Source organism: Zerene cesonia, chromosome 9 (assembly GCF_012273895.1).
Source record: "Zerene cesonia ecotype Mississippi chromosome 9, Zerene_cesonia_1.1, whole genome shotgun sequence".
NCBI classification, from domain to species: domain Eukaryota; kingdom Metazoa; phylum Arthropoda; class Insecta; order Lepidoptera; family Pieridae; genus Zerene; species Zerene cesonia.
Genome location: NC_052110.1, coordinates 3,579,975 through 3,600,137, shown reverse-complemented (window position 1 = coordinate 3,600,137; position 20,163 = coordinate 3,579,975). Strand labels below are relative to the sequence as shown.

Sequence of the window (20,163 nt, the reverse complement as noted above, 5' to 3'; positions counted from 1 at the left end):
TTTTCTGTGGGGGTGTGGTACTTCCCCGGTGCGAGCTGGCCCAATTCGTGCCGAAGCGTGCTCGACTCCCACAAATATAATGAACATAATCTTGGTAATATTTACTTTATTTTTTCCTAATTATATTTTTACCGTACTTTTATGAAAATTTTCTGTGACAGGTATGTGCAAAGCGGGAAGTGCTAGAAGAATAATTGGATCACCGAGGCAGCTAGAAAACGCAGCTCCCACTAACAAAAATCCACATGGCGTCTGGGTTTAAATGCAACAGTTTTTGAAAACAAAATTATTGGTATATAAAGGCGTTCTCATGAAAATTTTCAAAGAGTTTTAGATTAAACATTAGAATTTTTTATAGTAATTCAATAATACAAAATGATAATTATTGTATTTAGAGCGTATTTTTGTGGTAGAGTTTTTAAAGTGCAAATATATTTCATAAATATTTATTTCTTGTTTGAGATGAGAAGCAATAAGGATTCGTGAATGAATTTTGTTCACTTAATGGATGTTATGCAACAAGACGAAAATAATATATTAACTCTGTATTAGTACTGTTATTATTTTAGAAAAAATCTTTATACTGCGCCTCTGAGTATCTTAATTATATTAATACATAAAGATTTATCCATTACACACAATGAATCTGACACACAATGAGTATTGTACCAGATGTAGTAAGAAGTATTTATTCGTGTACTCTGCTGTGTTTAATCTTTATTTAATAGCTATGTGTTCAAACTTGTGTCATATAATCACTGTCACAAACTATATTTTATATTAGTGTTAAGATGTGTTTGTACTTATAGCATTTTATATAATTGTAAAAGTATTATTCTTGCCTTTTTTATTTTAGTATTTGTGAGCTAAATTACGTCGCCGTTTTTGGTTTGAAAACGTATAATTGTGCGATCATTGCTTTTTACGTAGCGGCATTTAAGGAATTTTGTTTTATTAAGTATGCGACTCGATTTTGGTATTTTGATTTGCGGTAGAACCTCTATTTGTGTGATCGTAAATTTACGAAAATTTAAATGAAAATCGCAAACGTGGTTGAATCGTTTTTAATTTGAAACTTAATTATATGTTACGGCTTGTGTTTGTTTTAAATACTTACTGGTTTTGTCTTTCATCATTAATAACAAAATATTTTTTTATAATTTTTACGAGTGATTTTCCTTTCTCCAATCGATTATGCCGTGCGTTGTGCAATGTGCCATTACTATTTTAGATTTAGTAGGAAATAAATTAATTTATTGTACAATAATAGCACAGTAGTTTCAATTTGAAAAATAGTTTCAGTTCGAACAAATTTTCGATTTAAATATCAACTTTTCGATTTAAATGAAATGTTAATCAATAGTTCGCAATATGTAATTAAATATAATAATAATCTAGTCGAAAATATAAGCCATTGCAATATTTTATCAATAATGAACAAATTCTTATACATAATTTTATCGGCCTAATTACATTGAATTTTAATTGTTAGCATAATAGATTTCTCTTTAAAATGTAGATTTCAATCATATTATAAAATGTTTTACATTATTATATTCTGCATGGTTACTAATAGGTAAATGATTGTATATTCAATATAGATTATAGTGAATTTAGAAAGACATATTATTTATTTTCTTATCCTCTCCTATTTTTTAACGTCCTGCGATGTCGTGTTCCAAAGACCACACGAAATCCCACTCAAATCAAGCACATGACAAATAGTTTTACAAAAGCAATGCAGAGGGCGACCGATATCAGAATAAAATATGAGCTATATATATAATTGCTAACGTCCGCGGGTGAAACTGCGCGGTGCATCTAGTCTCCTAAATTGTCAATGAAAAATGCTTTACGAACATTTATTTATCAATGTTTAAATTATTTATTATTTTGTGTCGGTGCGTCCCGATAAAATTGTGATGACATAGGGGAAATTCGAAGAACATGTGCAAAAGTATATAAACACAATTTTTTACTACTCCCAAACTTTGGCCAAGGTTAAAACTTTTTTGTTTATAATTTCTTTATTTTTAATTCAATGGTAAAAAATTCCAGAAACAAAGTTGTAGACAATTTTGACTAACGATAATGTTTTGTGAAATGTTTCTGTAGAATTGATGAGATAAAGCGTTAAACCGAGATGGCCGCCGCGAGTCTAGGGTGGTAGACCCCACAAACTTGAATTTATGCTTCTACCAATACCCCTAACCGTCCATCAAATAGCATACTTTGAGAAACGCAACCTCAATGAAATTAAAATTATGTTTAGTAACTAGACGGCGTTGTGTAAAGAATTAAAAAATTGGAATTTTGAAATATCTTTTTTTTTTTTCAATTTATGTGAAGGTCGGAAGAGGATCAAAATAAAACAACATATATAAATTAAATCTTATTTAAAATGACAAAAATTAATCTGTTTACGTAAACTAATTATCTTTATAGGAAAAATCTATACAATAACTATCATAAATGCGCATCATTACGCTGTACTTCACATTATCGCAGCGTACAAATATTTACAAATAAGTTTACTTCCATCGAAGAGCACTTTATCAAAATTGCGAAATTATCTCTATGTCACTAGAGATTCTTATAATAAATCTTATTAATGTACTTTATATACATCTGAACATCAATAATAATTATTAATTGTAATCACATTTGAGAATTCTTTAACATTTTTTACATGTCATGTCATGAATCCTGAGTGAAAGAAAATATAATTCCCACAGAAGCAGGTAAACATAGATTTATAGTAATTCAGTTTTAACAAACTTTCAACATTATCATGGCCTAGTAATCGCCTATAGGCTATGTTAAAGCAACTTCCTTCATTTTTTAATCAAATTGATTCGGTACTCAGGTACAGCTTGGAATGGAGTAACTTAATATAATATGAACCACTTTTTTGTCATAATATCGCATAAGAAATCTTTGTCAGCTGCCACTCCATATTTTTGGTAAGAAAATAAATTTGCGATTTCCATCCAATCAAAATAAAGAAACATTAAAATTAAAATATTTCTCGAATTGTATAGTAATATTATAAATAAAACAATTTTTCCAACTATCCAAGTATCGTAAATGAAAATGACGGATGGTGTAATTGCCGCCTCTCGTACGTAAAAGTGAAATAGTAAGTATATTATCGTTTAAAATATTCCCAGTGAGGAATGACCGTTATAAACAATTTTATTTTGTATTCTATTGCATGGCAGTAATTTTCACCTACACCTGAATATAAAGATTCTTAGGTATACATTATGTACGAATATCCATGAGTGTAAATCGTTTATAATGCTTATATTATGCTATATAAAAATGCAATTTACTACTTGAAAACAATCAAAATTGCTAATAACACCGAGAGTATTATAAAGATTATTGCCAAACAAATATTGCTAAGGCATCATTTGTTATGGAAGACTCGACATTTCTCAATCTTGAACATTTCCAATGTTTTAGTGCGATACTGTTTCTTAATATTCAGGTACAAGAATAAATATATTACTGTATACAAGGTATGATAAATGTACAACAACCTATTAGCATTATGACCATTTACTATTGATGCAAAATCACATTCAATTTAAAAATACTGAATCAACTTTTAATAATGAAACATAAAATTCTACTCATAATAATTTAACGCAAAAATATACATATTTATTTATTAGCGAAAAATCTCAGTTCTGATTCACCATTTCAAACTACACCGTAACATCCATTCCGCTGTTAACCTATATCACAACCGCCTTACTTCTTTTTCAGCGAGCGCTATGCTTTCTCTTCTTTTTCTCTATTATACCTCTCCAACTCTTTGAGGAACTGTCCTTTGGGTTTCATCACATTCGGTCTGTCTCCTCTGCATTTTGGACAGAACCATTTCCCTTTTGGCTTAGTTGTGAGTGAAACACAGGAGAAATGGAACCATTCTATGGGACACAAGTCATTGTCGCATAAGATCATCTCTCCGAACGATATTTGATCGCAGAGACAATATCTAGGCTCGTCTGGGTCGATAGCGTCTGTTTCTTCTGGCGGGGTCTCTGACCGTTGCGCGGCCTGGCGTGCTTTGCGTTTCTTCTTCTTCCCAATACCTGAATAAATTCATAGTTACAAAAATATATGCAATAATTTGGGTAGTTAATGCGGTTGAATTTTTTTAATAATGAGAGAGAGCATCCTGTATCTCCTGTTTAACAAAATTTGATTGATATATTAATGATGCTACATAAACAATATTTATTAGTTGATTTGTCTACCCATTTTTCTAAACCTCATTTAGATTCTGTTAAACTACACTACCTTTAACACAAGTTCATTGTTTTTTTAAGTTCAAGTAAATGAATAACTAAATCACATGCACAGTTAGACAAAAAATATACTCAAAAGAGAATTAAGGAAAAACTTTGTAAAAATATGTTAGTATGTACACATACGTGCGATATTGCACATACACTACAGCGTATGTGCAATATCGCGTACACGCACAAACACACACACACACGCATGTCCACTGACCCTTCTTGTGCGTGCTGTGCGTGTGCCGCTCGCTGTCCCGCTCGCTCGAGTCGGCGCCGTCCGTGGCCGCGCCAGCCGCCGTGCGCGAGCGACGCGCGCGCTTCGACCAACGCTCGCCTGATAATCATACATACACATAAAATTATAAGTATAATTAACTTTAGAAATTAAATTGATTTTAATAGCGATTTATTCATTATATTATTTATCCCGACGTTTCGAACAGTTTGCGGCGAGCGTGGGTTACATAATATAATTAATAAATTGTGTTTAAACTTCGTTAAAAAGCCTTTAATTTCTAAATGTATTATTCTCGCGTAAAATCAAACAAGAGAAAATACTGTATTTAACTTGTTTTCAGGCCATGGCTTGTAATTAATAATTCTAATTCTAATTCCTGCTAATTCCTTTAACCAGTGTAGTTAAAGGAATAGATAGGCAGTTCTGGGGTCTAACCGGCATAATTCCAGATCCTGTGGAATTTCCTATGTCCTTTATCAGGTCTGAAACTATCTCTACAAATTTAATCCAAATTGGCCTAGTAGTTCATGAGATAAGCACATTCAAGCAAACAAATAAATTATTCAAGTTTAATGATAGTAATACATAAACACAAATATGATGTTATAAGAGCTAAGCAGTGTTTGATCTCAGTGAAAAAATATTTTATTGTATTATTTATTTATTGAGGAATAAGTGCAACAACTTATGGCTTTAAATAAAAACACCAGACTTTACAGTTAACTTGACATAAAAGGAGAAAAAAAAATAAAGCTAAAATTAAACAGAACAAAAATAACATTCCTAATATTCATATCCTCTAATAGAATATGTTGAAGTCTTTATTAACTATATCAATGTACTTATGTACATACATACATACCTAAATCTAGGTAAAAATTTTCAAAATACATATACTGATACGAAGTTAACTCACCTCCAGCCTTCTCTTTTTCCGGTTTCTCCTTCTCCTTTTCAGTAGTCCTCTCTGGTGGTGGTGGTGGTGGTGCACTCTGTTGCTGTGTCTGCTGTGAGCTTGTGTCCTTCTCATTGGATCGATTCTCCGAGTTTGCAGTTTGCTCCTCCTTTGTTGTGCCATTTGTGTTTACCTCTAAGCAGGATACTGGAAAGTAAATAATAATAGATAATTTAAAATGTTCATATTGTAAAATCTGTGAGCTAATGTGCCATAATGTACTTATAAAACTTGCCAATTGCTCATTGTTGTAGGAGGATATACAAATTTACTATTCAGTCATTTATAATTTAGATGAAATGTGAAATCCTATATTCATACCATTTGGCAACGTAATGCAAGTGTCATATGTTCATGAAACAGTGTTTCAAAAAATGTAGTATATTGCAGACCGAGACGTACAATTGCCCCAACATGCAAAAGAGTTTTATGCATAATCATAATCTCTAAATCATTTATAATTTTTATAGTATTATATTCTGCAAACATTCTTAAATAAGTCAATATATTAAGGGCAACAAGCAGATAAGTTCTATTTACTTTGTTCATTCTATTTCTTGCTTCATTATATTACTATCTTTGGAAAATAATTATCTTTGGAAATGGCTATAGGATAAAGTTCTGTGTAATACTTACCTAGCTTCTTGTGATCAGCATCAAGTGACCTCTGTTTGTTGTCTATAAGGTCTTGTAAGAGCTGAACAACCTGTAGTTTTTCATCTCCAATCTCTTGAGCTGCTACCAAAGCAGCTTGCAAACGCAATGCTGCACGCCCACGGCGCTTTTCTTCTGTATTTGGACCAATACACACTGCTAAGTGAGTCTCTGCATCTCTTAGGCATTCTGGCAAAAAAATTTACATATTATTAATAAATTATTTAATGAGTTTAATAATGTTATGTGAAGATAGTTAATTATTACTTTACACAGGATTATCAATAATAAAAAAAATAGAAAGTTTAAGTATGGGCAATATGCCCATAGACAAATTAGGAAATTTTACTTCATTCATAAAATAATGTTTAAGTATTCCGGAAATACAGTTTAAAGAAGTTATATTGCGAAACTAGTGTATTAATAGCGAAGAACTATGTTATTTTCGTCCATGGCTATCGAGAGTCGACTATATACCAAAGCACGCGTCTATAATTGGCAAAAAAGCCTGTGTCAACAAAACAGTGAAAGAGTATTTTTAATCGATGCAACGGCTTTTAAGACTTGATATAATGTAAGGAGTATCTTAGATGTTAACAAAATATTAGAATACGACATTCATATTACCTCTATAAGTAACATCTAACTCTCGCATACGCGATAAATGTCGTTGCAAGTCATTAGGTAGATTATCGACGATATCTAAGTAATTCTCAACGTAAGTTGCCGAGAGCAACGCTTCGGTTGATGTTTGGTTAAACATGATTATACCATTTGAGCACTTTTCATTATTTAATACACAAAGAAGCAGAAAAAGTATCTTATTTTTAAAACGAATAACAACTAGACTCTCGTCTTAGTAGCCGTCAAATGGCCGTCAGTCCATAGTCGTCAACAATGAGTTGCCATTTATATAATCGTTATTTTCCTCATCTTGACAGATTTATTAAATATTTAATACAGAAATTAAATATATATTAAATAAGCAAGGTCTTTCGTTTATCCATGTTTATGTTCGATGTTAATAATCATTTCTAAGCTAATAGACGCAACGGATATGCAATAGATTGATACAGTAATTAGTTTTTTGAGAAAAGAAACTCGAAGTTTTGAAAAATATATCATTAATTGAAGATTGGTGGTTATCCTAGATATAGGATAAATTATTAACTTCAGGTTTAAATAATAAAATATTATTCATCAAATTCAAAATCAAAGTAAGTAACGATTTTAATCGACGTTCCCAAAAACGAAGGAGGTTCTCAAATTGCTGTTATTGCCTTTCATTTTAAAATCTCAAGGATCCTAGAACGTCGGTGATCCCTTTTTTGTAGAAAACAATTATCAAGCATAGTTTTACGAGAGTTAATAATATTATGATTATTATTGTTTTGATTTGATTTAAATATACCTAATACGGGTAAAGTACCTTTAGATTGGCAACATTATCAAGCGTCATACCAGAGACAAGGACGAGTAATGTCATTGCTTACTGGTTAGTAAATGACATTATTAGTTTATAAATAACTAACAACGATTTGTTATTGTTTTGAAAAGGAAATAGTTTTATTAAATAATATTATTTTATATAAATCAATTATTAATGGCACGTTTTGTACATTAAGTTTAAGATAGATTAATGATATTTACGTCGAGATGCCAGTGGCGCCATCTTTAAGATTTCATAAAATTTCAAGTTATGTATACTTTTTAATGGAACATGCTTGACATGCATAGTCAAAAGAAGTTTTTAAAAGTAGCCCAACACTCTAGCCAGAATGGCTATTCTCTAGTGTCCTAATTATTTTCAGCAGTTGACATAAAAATCATGCCATATAATAGATTCGTTGAAAGGATTAAAAAAGTCCAATAAGTAAGGATACCTATATACGAAAAGAAAATTCATTCAATTATTTAATCAGGATAAAACGAGTTTTAAAATTAAACTGAATTGCGCAAGCGAATTATTACCGGCCCGCAGTCGCGTAGACTGGTCGTGGATCCTCCTTTATCCGATGGAGCGATGTCACCTACCTTTCTGGTATCTCTTAAGAATACTTGGTCGTCATTACATAGTCAATCCGAGGACCTAAGAAATATAAATCTTGTATCCTTCTTCGCTTATTGTACGCTATTTTTAAGACAGTAATAATTATTGTATTTGCACGTGTTGGTTTATATTGTACTGTTAGTCAAAAAATGTTTATTGAATTAATCCTTAAATGCTATTCTTACCAATAACATAAATGCTTTGTTTTTGTTTGTTTTGGCGCAACAACAACATCTTTCACGTCGCAACGGAGCATTGTTATGATTATAATTATTGTGTCTGGCTATATTTAGGAGGCTCGAGAGCGACATGAGCTATTAAACGATATGATACACAACTCATTCCATAACTCATTATGATGAGCAATTGAATCTCTCCTAATTTCCGTGGGATGACGCTATATTAAAAATGTATGACTACTAGTGAAAAGTAGGTCGTAGTAATATACTAAAAAGGCAAACTCGCGTGCGGAACGCTTTTAAATAAAAATAAATAAAAATATACTATCATAAGACTTAACTAACGATATGTTATAATATAAGTTACCCACCAATTATTACCATTCTTCGTTTCATGGTAAAATTGAGATATAGAGTAATTTACGTCCAATTGACCTGTGAAGTCAAATAACATGTGATGCGGAAGTAGGGCCAAATACCTGACATACTTGCGTGATGTATCAAAATTAGAAGTATTAGATACCAGATATGACATGCGAAGTCCTTTGACGACTTACAAACGAGTTAGGAGGAGGAGGTTACCGTAACGTCTTCAAGCAGTACTAATTCCATTGTGGGAAAAAGACAGACTTATACATCATCATCTCATCATCTCTAGCGCCATCAATTTCCCACACCGCAACTGATCTGCTACCCTACCACTTCTAAATAATCTAAATCCTTAATCTAGGTTCTTTAATAATTTACCGCCGGTAAATAATTAATCACAAAGTAGTGATGGCTCAGTGGTGAGAACATCAGACTTCAAAATCGATAAGTCGGGGTTCGAGACCTGGCGAGCGGGCGTGCAGGAAATAAATTGATTTTTCAATTTATCTGCACATGTGGATAACATCACCATTGCTTAAAACGGTGAAGGAAACCATCGTGAGGAAACCGGCATGTTCAAGACTCAAAAGTTCGACGACTTGTGACATCTGCCAACCCTCACTTGGCCAGCGTGGTGGATAATCCACTACCAACACACATCCATCAGACTCCTATAAGGGTTCAAAATACTATTTTTTTTGTACCCAGTCTCATTCTCACGAATAAAATGAATTTATTGATAAGATTCACCAAAAAACACGACAAGCCGTTTAGGCTCCAAGGCGTGCCAAAAAAATATACATACATACACACACACACGAAAAACAACAAACCTCCTTCTGTCACAATCGGGAAAAAGGCGCATGTGCAGCATATTTAATCAACTCCTTGTTTGCATTCAAATTAGCGCACCCACGCACAATGGGTAAAATATCTAGAAGGTAGAATTAGATCAAAAATACAGCAATAACTTTATATTATGCCGAGGTCAACTGCAACCTACATAAGTTTCGCCCACATTTCCTTGTCATAAACATTAAATTTAAGGAGACAGTTTGCTCTGCAGTTTCATTGAAGCTGGCACGTTATTTTGTTTCGGTGAAATTATAGTGACGTCTTCAAAATTTGAAGTACGTTTAGTCGGTTTTGATAAGTTTTTAACTTTGGTTTGGTAGAAAGTAGTAAATTATTTGTGAATATAATAGTAAAGGTTTGAAATACAGATGTCATCTACACTTATATTTGTTGGGCTGCCGGAGGACTCGAAGAGTTCAATCACAAAGTAAGTTGATTATTTTAAGATCCTCCTAATGAAACACAACTGCAACAATTAAACAACGCAACTGAACTTCTCCCGTCTCTGTAACTAAAACTTCGATCATGATAATAATTGTTATAATCATCATGTGAAACAACGTCATTATTAACTAGTAGAAAGAAAGAAATATATATGTATACTAGCTGCGCCCCGCGGTTTCACCCGCGTAAGTCCGTATCCCGTAGGAATATCGGGATAAAAAATAGATGTTGGCCGATTCTCAGACCTACCCAATATGCTTACCAAATTTCAGAGGAATCGGTCAAGCCGTTTCGGAGGAGTATGGCAACGAAAACTGTGACACGAGAATTTTATATATATAGATGAATATAGTTATACCTAATAGAGAAAATCGTGGTAGTTACATAGCTCAAGAACAGTTGAACGTATTTTAATTAATAATTAATAAGGGCTCTATATACTCCTGAGATTTTTAAAACTTATTTAGGCGGAGTCGTAAAGAGGTAGCTATATTAATTTGCTTGGTCTAATGCCAAGAGGGGTTAAAAAATTAAGTCCATATCTACAAAGATATAAGATCAATTTTAGAAAGAACAAACTGTTAGGTGACCTTACTAGTGCATGTTAGAACTCTGTGTAAATTTTTATATAAACAAGACTAAGGTTTTATCATTTGCATTTCAGCAACTTATATAATTAAAAAAAAGCACAACGATATTATAGACAAGGACTTCGAGATTTTATCAGTGTCACATATTTTGTAATTTACAAACTAAACATGTGACAAAATACGAATAATTATTGATATGCTGATATATATGATATGTATGGGCACCCACAAAGTACCTACAGGGCGGCGCCAGGATATGCGAATAAACAGAACTGTTTATGTGATGTTTTATCTAATTGAACATGTAGGCCGCGATAGATTTATTCTTACAGAGGGCTGTAGGCGGTAGTGCTTGCCTTTACCAATTAAGGCAAACGACGGTATTGTTAAATGCTCACTAAAACAACTATTGTATTTTATGTTTATATTGCACTGACCCAATTAAGTAATGCAAGGCAAACGAAGTATTTGTTTATGTAATACAAAAATTAATTTTGTTAATTTGTCTGTGTCAAAGTTATTTTATTTTTTAACTCTTTAACAAAATTGCATATAGAAAATAGCTAATAATTTATATAAATGCAAAGTTCACAAGACAACATTAAGCGAATTATTAACGTCAAAGAAGACGAATATTTAATAACTCTTTCTAAAATGGGTGTTATGCATGTGTATGTGTAATTTATTTGAGAATTTTTAGTATTTGTATTATTCTAACTCAATTCTGCAAAATAATTTAATAAATCTATTCGTATCCGTTCGATTGATTACTTTGGAGATTGGCAATACCTACCTAGGTTGTTAGTGAACATCCCAACAATAAATATACAACTTAACACAAAGAAGAGAAAAACAAAAACAACGTATTAATAAGAATTGTTCCTACAATTGTAAACTGTAGTACTTTATTGTACTAGATTTATATTTAAGAGCTTCATATTCAAAGCTCAGGCACAATAATAGTGTTACGAAACTAGCGTCTGCGACGATTGTCGTGTTTTCTTTGATAATTTGACTCGCACTTCGCATACAATTGTAAAAGGAAAGACAGGGTGGAACAATAGAATTGTATCCTTTGGATTGCGCTAAATTAGCGTTTGCGTTGTTCTATCCGTGTTAAGGTTTTCACCGGTTGTCCCCTTGTGCGAGTAGTTGCTAATTTAGTTAGATGTGAGAGAATTTAATATTGTCTGATAAAATAAACGTAATTTCAGTCTAGAAAGCACGCTTAAATGAGGGAATCAACTAAATTGTCTCACTTAGTCTTATACAGAGTATACGAAAAAAATTTTGGCGATCCTTATCTGGATAATAAGATCAACATATGAAATCATTGTATTGTTGCCTATCCTTGAATGAATTAAATATTTCCATTTAAAATAGTTCAAATCGAGTCTTAAGGAGTAGTACATACTAACATACAGGTAATGCTAATAATAACACTTGTAAATAGTAAAAAATTGTTGTTTTGTACCTATTTACGATATGTATCCTATCTTATATTTTAAAATAATTAAACGAGTTAAAATATTTTTGCTTAGCGATTTAGGTATCTATGCAAACTAAGTAAAATAATAATATGATACTTACATACCTACCAATTGCGGCAGCACGATGCATTTCTAGCTGAAAGTTTATTTCTCTAATAGGCTTAGTGGGGACTAAATAGCAGGAGTGTAATTGAATAGGGTAGGTCGGGTTACATGAAGCCAGCTAGCTAATGTGCTCCCCGTCTGATGCAGTGAAGGGTTTTAAACCTATTTCTGTAGGAACGGCTTATGCTGACCTATTTTACGATAGGAATAGGTTGCTGTTTGTGCAATTTTAAAAGTTTATTTCTTTCAATCGTATTGTTTCAAAATATTATGTGATCGTACCAATAGATTTTGAATTGATTATAAACCTTATAACTTTCATTGTTATCCAACAGATTTAACAACATTTTTATACCTGTATGTATACAATAAAATAATAACTATTTTTCGTGTTCAAGCAATTTTTGCAAAAGCATACGAAGGAAATTTCTAGAAGAAGAAATTCCGAGTTCCTCGCTGTTGATAGTCACGCACGGATGCGGTTGTTTAGACAATGGCGGCGCTCCCTCGCGGAAGCTGCTGGCTATTACATGCTCCGCTACTCTTCACCTCGTCTGTGCTCCTGGTAGCTAAAATGCGGTGACGGGAATCGATATTGGAAATTATGTAGAATTGCCATTCTTATTTATTACATAGTAAATGAGCAGCATGTTTAGAGAATTCGAAAATAAAAAATTGTGATTTATAGATTATAATCGTAGTTATAAAAGATTGTTACGTGTGATATGCTCACTTCGGATAATAGTTCTTTATAGTCGATATGTTATACAAGAATACTTCGAAGATTTAGTTGGAAGACAGTATAAGTAGTTTATCTAGCCAACGTGTGGGGTCCGAAGAATCCTCATAAATTAGAAATCGAGCCTTTTCGACACAGGTGTGACTTGTGACGTGCCACTGACATCCTGCTCACAAATATGGGATTATGGATCGACCACAACCGCAGACGCTTTGACATATCTCGGCCATTAGGATTAATAGTTCTTTATTCCACAAGTTATTCTTATAAGAAACGTTACAAAGGCGATAGTGTCGTTGGCACAATTTTGATTTGTGCCCTGCGATGTTTCTAGAAAACCAACAATAAGCATTTAATGATATATAACTTTTATAAACTATATGTAGCATAGTTGCTTTTATTCGAGTTCTCATTGAGCCATTGCGATTTCTAAAGTAGAATTAAAGTCCCTGGAAATAGTCGTCGTCTGTTAATCCTTTTTAATTCCAAAGTACGTACCTAAACTTATATGGCTAGTAAACGAGACAAGCGTGTAATTGCACTTCGTAGATATAATATTTGAGTTATAGACTTAGTTGCAGACATCGATGAATCGGAAACCTATCAACTAGAACCCACGCTGCTATAACGTTTGAAGGGACGATTTAATATGGCCACGCATATCTCTGTAACATAGCAGGAAGCCATCCCGTAAAATATATATGACGTAATGAAGATGACGACGAAATAGCAACGTGTCTATTGATTTTATTTGTGACAAAATAAATTGGTTACGCTCGTTCAATTTTTAATCTTGTAATCTATCTTAATTATATTGTGGTATGAAGGTTAAATTTGAAATCATGGAATGTAATCAACCTAATGCAGTCTAAGTCAGTGTTAGAATGTTATTACTATTTTTTTTATAATTTTGTTCTCTATTTTCTTCATGTAGCCTTTGCGTATTCGTTCATAACCCTTCGATTAAAAATTTTTTTTCGTCGACGGACTTCACAATAATATGGTTCAAAGATGTAATTTAAAAATTCAACAGCACTGTATACACGCTAATAGGTTTCTAATTGAAACTATCCGTCTTATACCCATAGCATGGGAATTTTAATTAACAAATATAGTGAGAAAATCTATCCCGAATATCTAAGCATGGAACAATCAAAATCCTTTTCCTTGTAACGTAGTGAGTACACATTAAAGATATTTTTTTGTTGATCAACCCGTAAGAATTATATTTGTTTAGGTTCTTTAATTTGCTACACCATCTAAATTTTTTCAGGCTATTTTTCAAACAAAAAAGTAGAATTGATAAGTACGATACAGTGTGGTGTGAATATATATTATAATTGTTGAATTTCTATAGATCAGGCTTCAAACGAATAAGCTACGAAACGAACATGTATGCTGTTTTAAACTATGTATTAATATGGAATTCCTATTGCTATTCACATTTCTCTTATGGCATGTAATATTATAGATATTAAAATAGGAGTTGCTTTTCTATGATAGTTAATTTGAAGAATCATCATCTATCAGAAATCTTGGATAATGAAATTGGCTCACATATATAGAGTATATATAAGGAAATAAATAATTTAAACCTGACGTTCCCAATCAAGAAAAAACAAAAAGATAAACTCGTAAAATTATTATGTGTACATTATTTTATATATATCGATATTATTACATATATCGATCTAGCATAAAAAGTTTGAATTAAATTTGTCTGTTTAAAGTTGGTCAAAATTGAATCTAAAAGAGTTTGTTACATGAAAATATACAAACCTACCGATAAAGCTAATAAGGCGTGATAATGATTTATATTAGTTAAGTTGGTTATATAAAATCTAAGGCCTCAAAATCCTTTTGGATATTATGAATCACAGATAAGTTGTTTACTGTCCATTCATTATGCCATTTTTGTATGCGACCTTGTTGAATTTACTAAATGCAAGGATATTATTATACAACCACGCATTATCAACATTGACCTTTAATTATTAAACAGTTTATACCCTCACTTTTTTTTTAATTTCTATAATCGAAAACATGGCATAGTAACAGTTCCGCATAACGGTTAGATACGTGAAATCGCCTAAAGCGCTCTAATTCTTGCATGTGGCCTGTGGGTGTTATGACGGATAGAAATTCACAAAACGAAATGAATATCCAGGGAAGTCCTTAATTCCTACGATATATAATCTGTAATGAAAGTATTACTGTTGGTATAATTTATCTTTACTTGGATGAAATGAATAGATTAGAACGGAAACTGAAACATTATAAAACGCAAAGCAGGGATAATTGCTTCCATTATATTAGACGACCTCCTGGTACTATTATTTATTCAGCCAACTCACCAAGATCCCTGTTTCGACCGCGCATACGCAAGTAGCGGTTGAGAATAAGATTAGCAAGCAGTTTTTCGCGGTTCTCGTTCGAATGGTCGGGGAATTGTCAAGTTTCACCTGCGCTAATGAGCTGTAATATTGCAGCGGTTTCATGCTACCGTGGACGCCGCGGGCTTCGCCTTAGAATACTGACATTGCAATCGTTTGCTAATGATTGCTGGTAATTGATTTGTGCCTCGAATACTCTGTTCTCCGTTATACTACGTGCGCTTTACATTGATTATATTTTGATGTTAAAATGTTGTTTAATTAATGTGTAGTACAAGCTATGATTTATGGTGTTTAGTCGCTTTCCGGCACTTTTGATTTGATTGCTTGACGGTAAAATTATTGTGTGATAAAAGAAATTATGTTACAAAGAGACCGTTTTCTTACTCTATTTTGTACCGGTATAAGACCTGGTTGTCTGTTTATTCCTGAAGAATACAACATTAGTGAAATGTAATAAATAGAAAAATATAAAATTATATAATTAAATCTCTTTTTATGTCATCGTTGGTAATACAGTTGGTGGGTCGCCTGATGGTAAGCGCTACTACCGCCCATGAGTATTTGGAGAAGCGTAAGTTCGATTGCAGACCTTATGCCTCTACAGATGGAATGCCGACATTAAATTGGAAAGAGATTAAGAAAGGATTGACGAGGGGAATAAAGAAAGGGACTTTGAAGGGTAAGGAAAAAAATGTGGGCTTCCGGCTCACCGAACGGCAGCATGGTACTGTTTCACTCCGGTCTTCTATGGCGGTGTGGTACTTCCCCGGTACGAGCTGGCCTATCTCATGCCGAAGCGTGCACGATTTCCACATACAAAAATATACAACTGGTCCAATCTCTACCTTTCTAGCCTTGTTTAAGAGAGTAGGTAGAAATACTTAAAGGCCCATATAAACATTTTTAAAATAAGCTCGTATTGACACACAAATCTGTCCTATGTCTCAAATAACATATTTACTTTAAAGACAACTAATTTGATAATTTCCTAGGACATTGTCAGCCACTGAGTTGGAGAGTGTCGATCAATTGGTGTCCACAGTAGAACTACAGAACTCGTCAGCAAATACTTGCGTCAAACGTATTGAGAGAGGGTGAGCTGTTATCAATACTAAACTAGACATTTTAGAAATAGTATTGTAGATGGTTTTTGTAAGTATCGTAGAATGTACTCATAAATTTAAATGTAATAATATGAAAATAATAATGTGGAATACGCACAAAGTTCACATCATTAAACTTTTATGAGGAAAATTCGGAAGCGCAAGTGAAATGATATTTACGTGGGACATTGTCAGAGCCTAAACACGAAACTAGCAAAAATCCGCCCCATCTCTGACTGGTACGCGTCCCAATTCAAGCCGAAACGATCTGAGACGATCGATAGAATAAATAATGGTCGTGATTGATGACTCGTACCTTTTCGCTAGCATACTTATTGTCTGAAGACCAATTGTTGATATTTCCGACCTGGTTCTAAATCGTAAGTATGTATTTGGCACGGTCATGCATACTAGACGTGTATTTTTGCATATGCAACGAAGCAGAATTTTCATGCGTCGATGTTGCCTTTTCTAGTTTGTTTCATGGTCATCATTCTATGTTTCAATTATTTTTTATATTTTTTTTTATTATTTTTCCATTAAATGCAATTTGAAATAATTTCAATTCAATATTAATTAACTGTATATTCATAACACTCATATTGTATATTATAAATGTAGATAGTGATCGTACAAATTTATTTTAATGAACTTACAATTTTGTAAGAATTGAGATCAATAATAATGTTTCAACCGCCGCTTTCGGATCGATTGCATAATTTGCTACAGATACGTCTACGTCAGTGAAACTAGATCTAAAATCTTTTAATTGGCAACACAAATAGACTGAAACAAGCGACGAGGTTGTGTCCAGGCACGTATCACGGACGGACATTGATGCACGCGGCGTCCACTATCTGCTATCTACACTCTTCCTTATCAATTAATTGAATAATCTCTTCCTGTGCCATTAAATGCCATATAAAAGACTATGATAATTGTGTGTAGGGTTGCCATTTGATTTTATTGCCGTTCATTATTATGCTACTTATTTATTGGCATATGAGGTATCATCATCATCATCATCATCAGCCTATATATGTTCCCACTGCTGGGCACAGGCCTCGTATGAGGGCTGAAAAAAAAAAGAGTTATAGAGAAAAGATATATTTGCAATAGCCAATATATATATATCTATATATTTGCAATAGCCAATCAATTCATGTTTTAAGAAAATTTATTAATTTAACTTTGCAGCGTGGTTACAAACATGCGGATAACTTTTGTGTAAAAAAGAAAAATTTTGTTACTGTTATGTTTCGTCAACAATCAGAATTTAGAGAAAGGGAAAATAATTGCACTTTCTTATAAGAGAAGCAAACGGGATTTTATTTAATGCTAGCTGTATCGCGCGGTTTCATGCGGGCAAAACCAAGTATTTCTTATGTGTTATTCTGATACATAAGCTACACCACTGCCAAGTATCATCAACATCTACTCAGTTATCTATGCGTGAAAGAGTAACAAACATCCATATATTCTTGCAAACTTTTTCCGTTTATAATATAAGTAGGGTGTTTAATAATGTATTTTTGAATATTTTCCTGTTAAAAACTCGTGGTAAACGTGCAGCCGAGAGTAAGAGTCAATTATCTAGTGGATAGCGTGTTTCGATGTCTACCGGTGGTTTGCGGCAGTCGTTCATTACTCGAACAGATATGTGCTAATGCGATTATTTGCTCGTGCCACACTGGGGTTTTCTCTAATCTTGTTCTTCGAAAATACCTTACTTCATAATGGAGACGGTTAAGTAATTCTATTCGATTATTTAAAGAGAGTTTGTAAACAATCTGTAATCGAGAAGATGTTAAATTTTTGGATGATTTAAACGAATTTGCCCTAGATACATCTTAAGATCGCCAAAATTAAGTTTTGTTAGTTAATTTTTTGTTTGTCACTCTATGTGGATTACCGTACGATAATATATTTACAGTGTTCAGTCAATAAAATGAAACCCATCGATGATTAGTTTTACAAAATAAGCAAAATAGATTGTCTTAAATTATTGTAGTTTTTTTGTGCTAACGGAATTTTCACCCATATCTCGAAAAAGATTTTATAAAGTACTTGTTCTTTAAGCTTGACTAGGTCTAAGCTTTAAGTTCATATATATATATATAGTACACGTTATATATCTCTATAATTTATTGCTTAGAGTAAGACGAGGAACAAAACATATATCAGTAGTATTTTCTATAATATTCGTGACTATTTTACGAAACTGACTGAGCAAAACAAACCATAACCTACAGGCGAAACCGATCAACCCATTATCGACTTAACAATATGCGTTCTCTTCATCCAATTCTACATCCATCGATAACTCCCCATAGAACAGTTCATAAGGTATTTACGGATTGCGTATTGTACACTGTACATGTAAAAGTAATCAGTACAGTTTATTGCATAAATTACAGCGAAAATGCTGCAAGGGACATCTTGAGGTACGTTTTGAGGTGTTCCGCATTTGGTTGGGTGTGCGTGACGTCACGACTGAAATATATTGATGTATGGACGACATTGTGGGTTGAATAGTAATTTATAAGGACTGTAATTTGAAGGCTATTCATCATGATCGTATGAGGCTGTTGTGTTTGTTTGTATAATGTTTGAAACCTCTTAAATAGGACTGTATATAATGTTATAATGGCTTTTAAGTCAACGGTGCCAATGCGGAGTAAAATAAGGTCCAGTATTATTATTTTCATTATATCAATGAAATGTTCATGGTCTAATTGAAAATTGATTTGCTTTAACAATAAACCTAATTAAATGCGTTGAATAGATTGGAAATCTAATTTCAAATGTAATAATAATAATATATTTACGAAACAATAATGTGTATAATGATGCGACTTTCATCTATGATATTAACATTACATCTGTAGTTTAATTTACAAGATTAATAGATATCCTCTCACATCCTCCATAGCTATTCCCATATAATTGTATATTAATTCAATATAGACATGAAAATAGAAATTGCCGCGGCCTTAATTAATGAAATCTCGTTATGAACATCAATAGGTATTGTATTAATAAATGAACGCACCGTGGGCGTAATTAAGCACCGTAGGAGACTAGTGAAGGGTAGAGCGCGGTCGGACAACTGATGTCGGTACACTTGAAAAGGGATTATAATAGGGCTCATATTTGTAGTATTCCAAGATAGCTCTATTAGGTGCATTGTTAGTGGTAAAGTGTTGAATAGATAGTTCGTATTGTCTTGCACGGTGGATTTCTTTCACAGCCATTGCGTTGGTTTTAAAAAGTCTAAAACCAACAGCTTTACAAATATTTTCAGTATGTTTTTTTACAATGATAAAGAAATCTAAATGACTAAGCAAAATTCATACAAGCTATTTATCACAGAGACTTTTTAAAGTTTCAGCATTATATAAGTAATTTGATTGATTACTAATTATACTTTTAAATTTCAAATTAACCTAATCTTACAAGTAACGTAGGTATTTTCAATAACATGACTGTCAATACTTTTTTAATTACCTCAAGTAAATTTTTACAGTGTTCCAGCTATATTTATTAGCGATAATTCGAATAAGACATCTGTATCTGATTTCTATTTACTCATAAGAAAGAGCTAAGAGAAGACAGCATATTTACACATAATAATTTATTATCAAGTACCTTGTTTCTTTGACACATTGTAAGAAGATCTAGCCGTA

At 32.7% G+C, this 20,163-nt stretch overlaps 1 protein-coding gene across 1 annotated transcript; it reads right to left on the bottom strand.

Moving 5' to 3' along the window:
* Window positions 1–2,381: 2,381 nt before the first annotated feature.
* Window positions 2,382–7,029, bottom strand: LOC119829051 (inhibitor of growth protein 1). The gene is made up of 5 exons (XM_038351416.1): window positions 6,785–7,029; window positions 6,140–6,346; window positions 5,465–5,650; window positions 4,528–4,644; window positions 2,382–4,103 (listed from the first exon to the last, which is right to left on the bottom strand). Exons 1-5 carry the CDS (start codon window positions 6,918–6,920, stop codon window positions 3,781–3,783), a joined length of 969 nt encoding a protein of 322 aa, XP_038207344.1. The 5' UTR covers window positions 6,921–7,029; the 3' UTR covers window positions 2,382–3,780.
* Window positions 7,030–20,163: the final 13,134 nt, after the last annotated feature.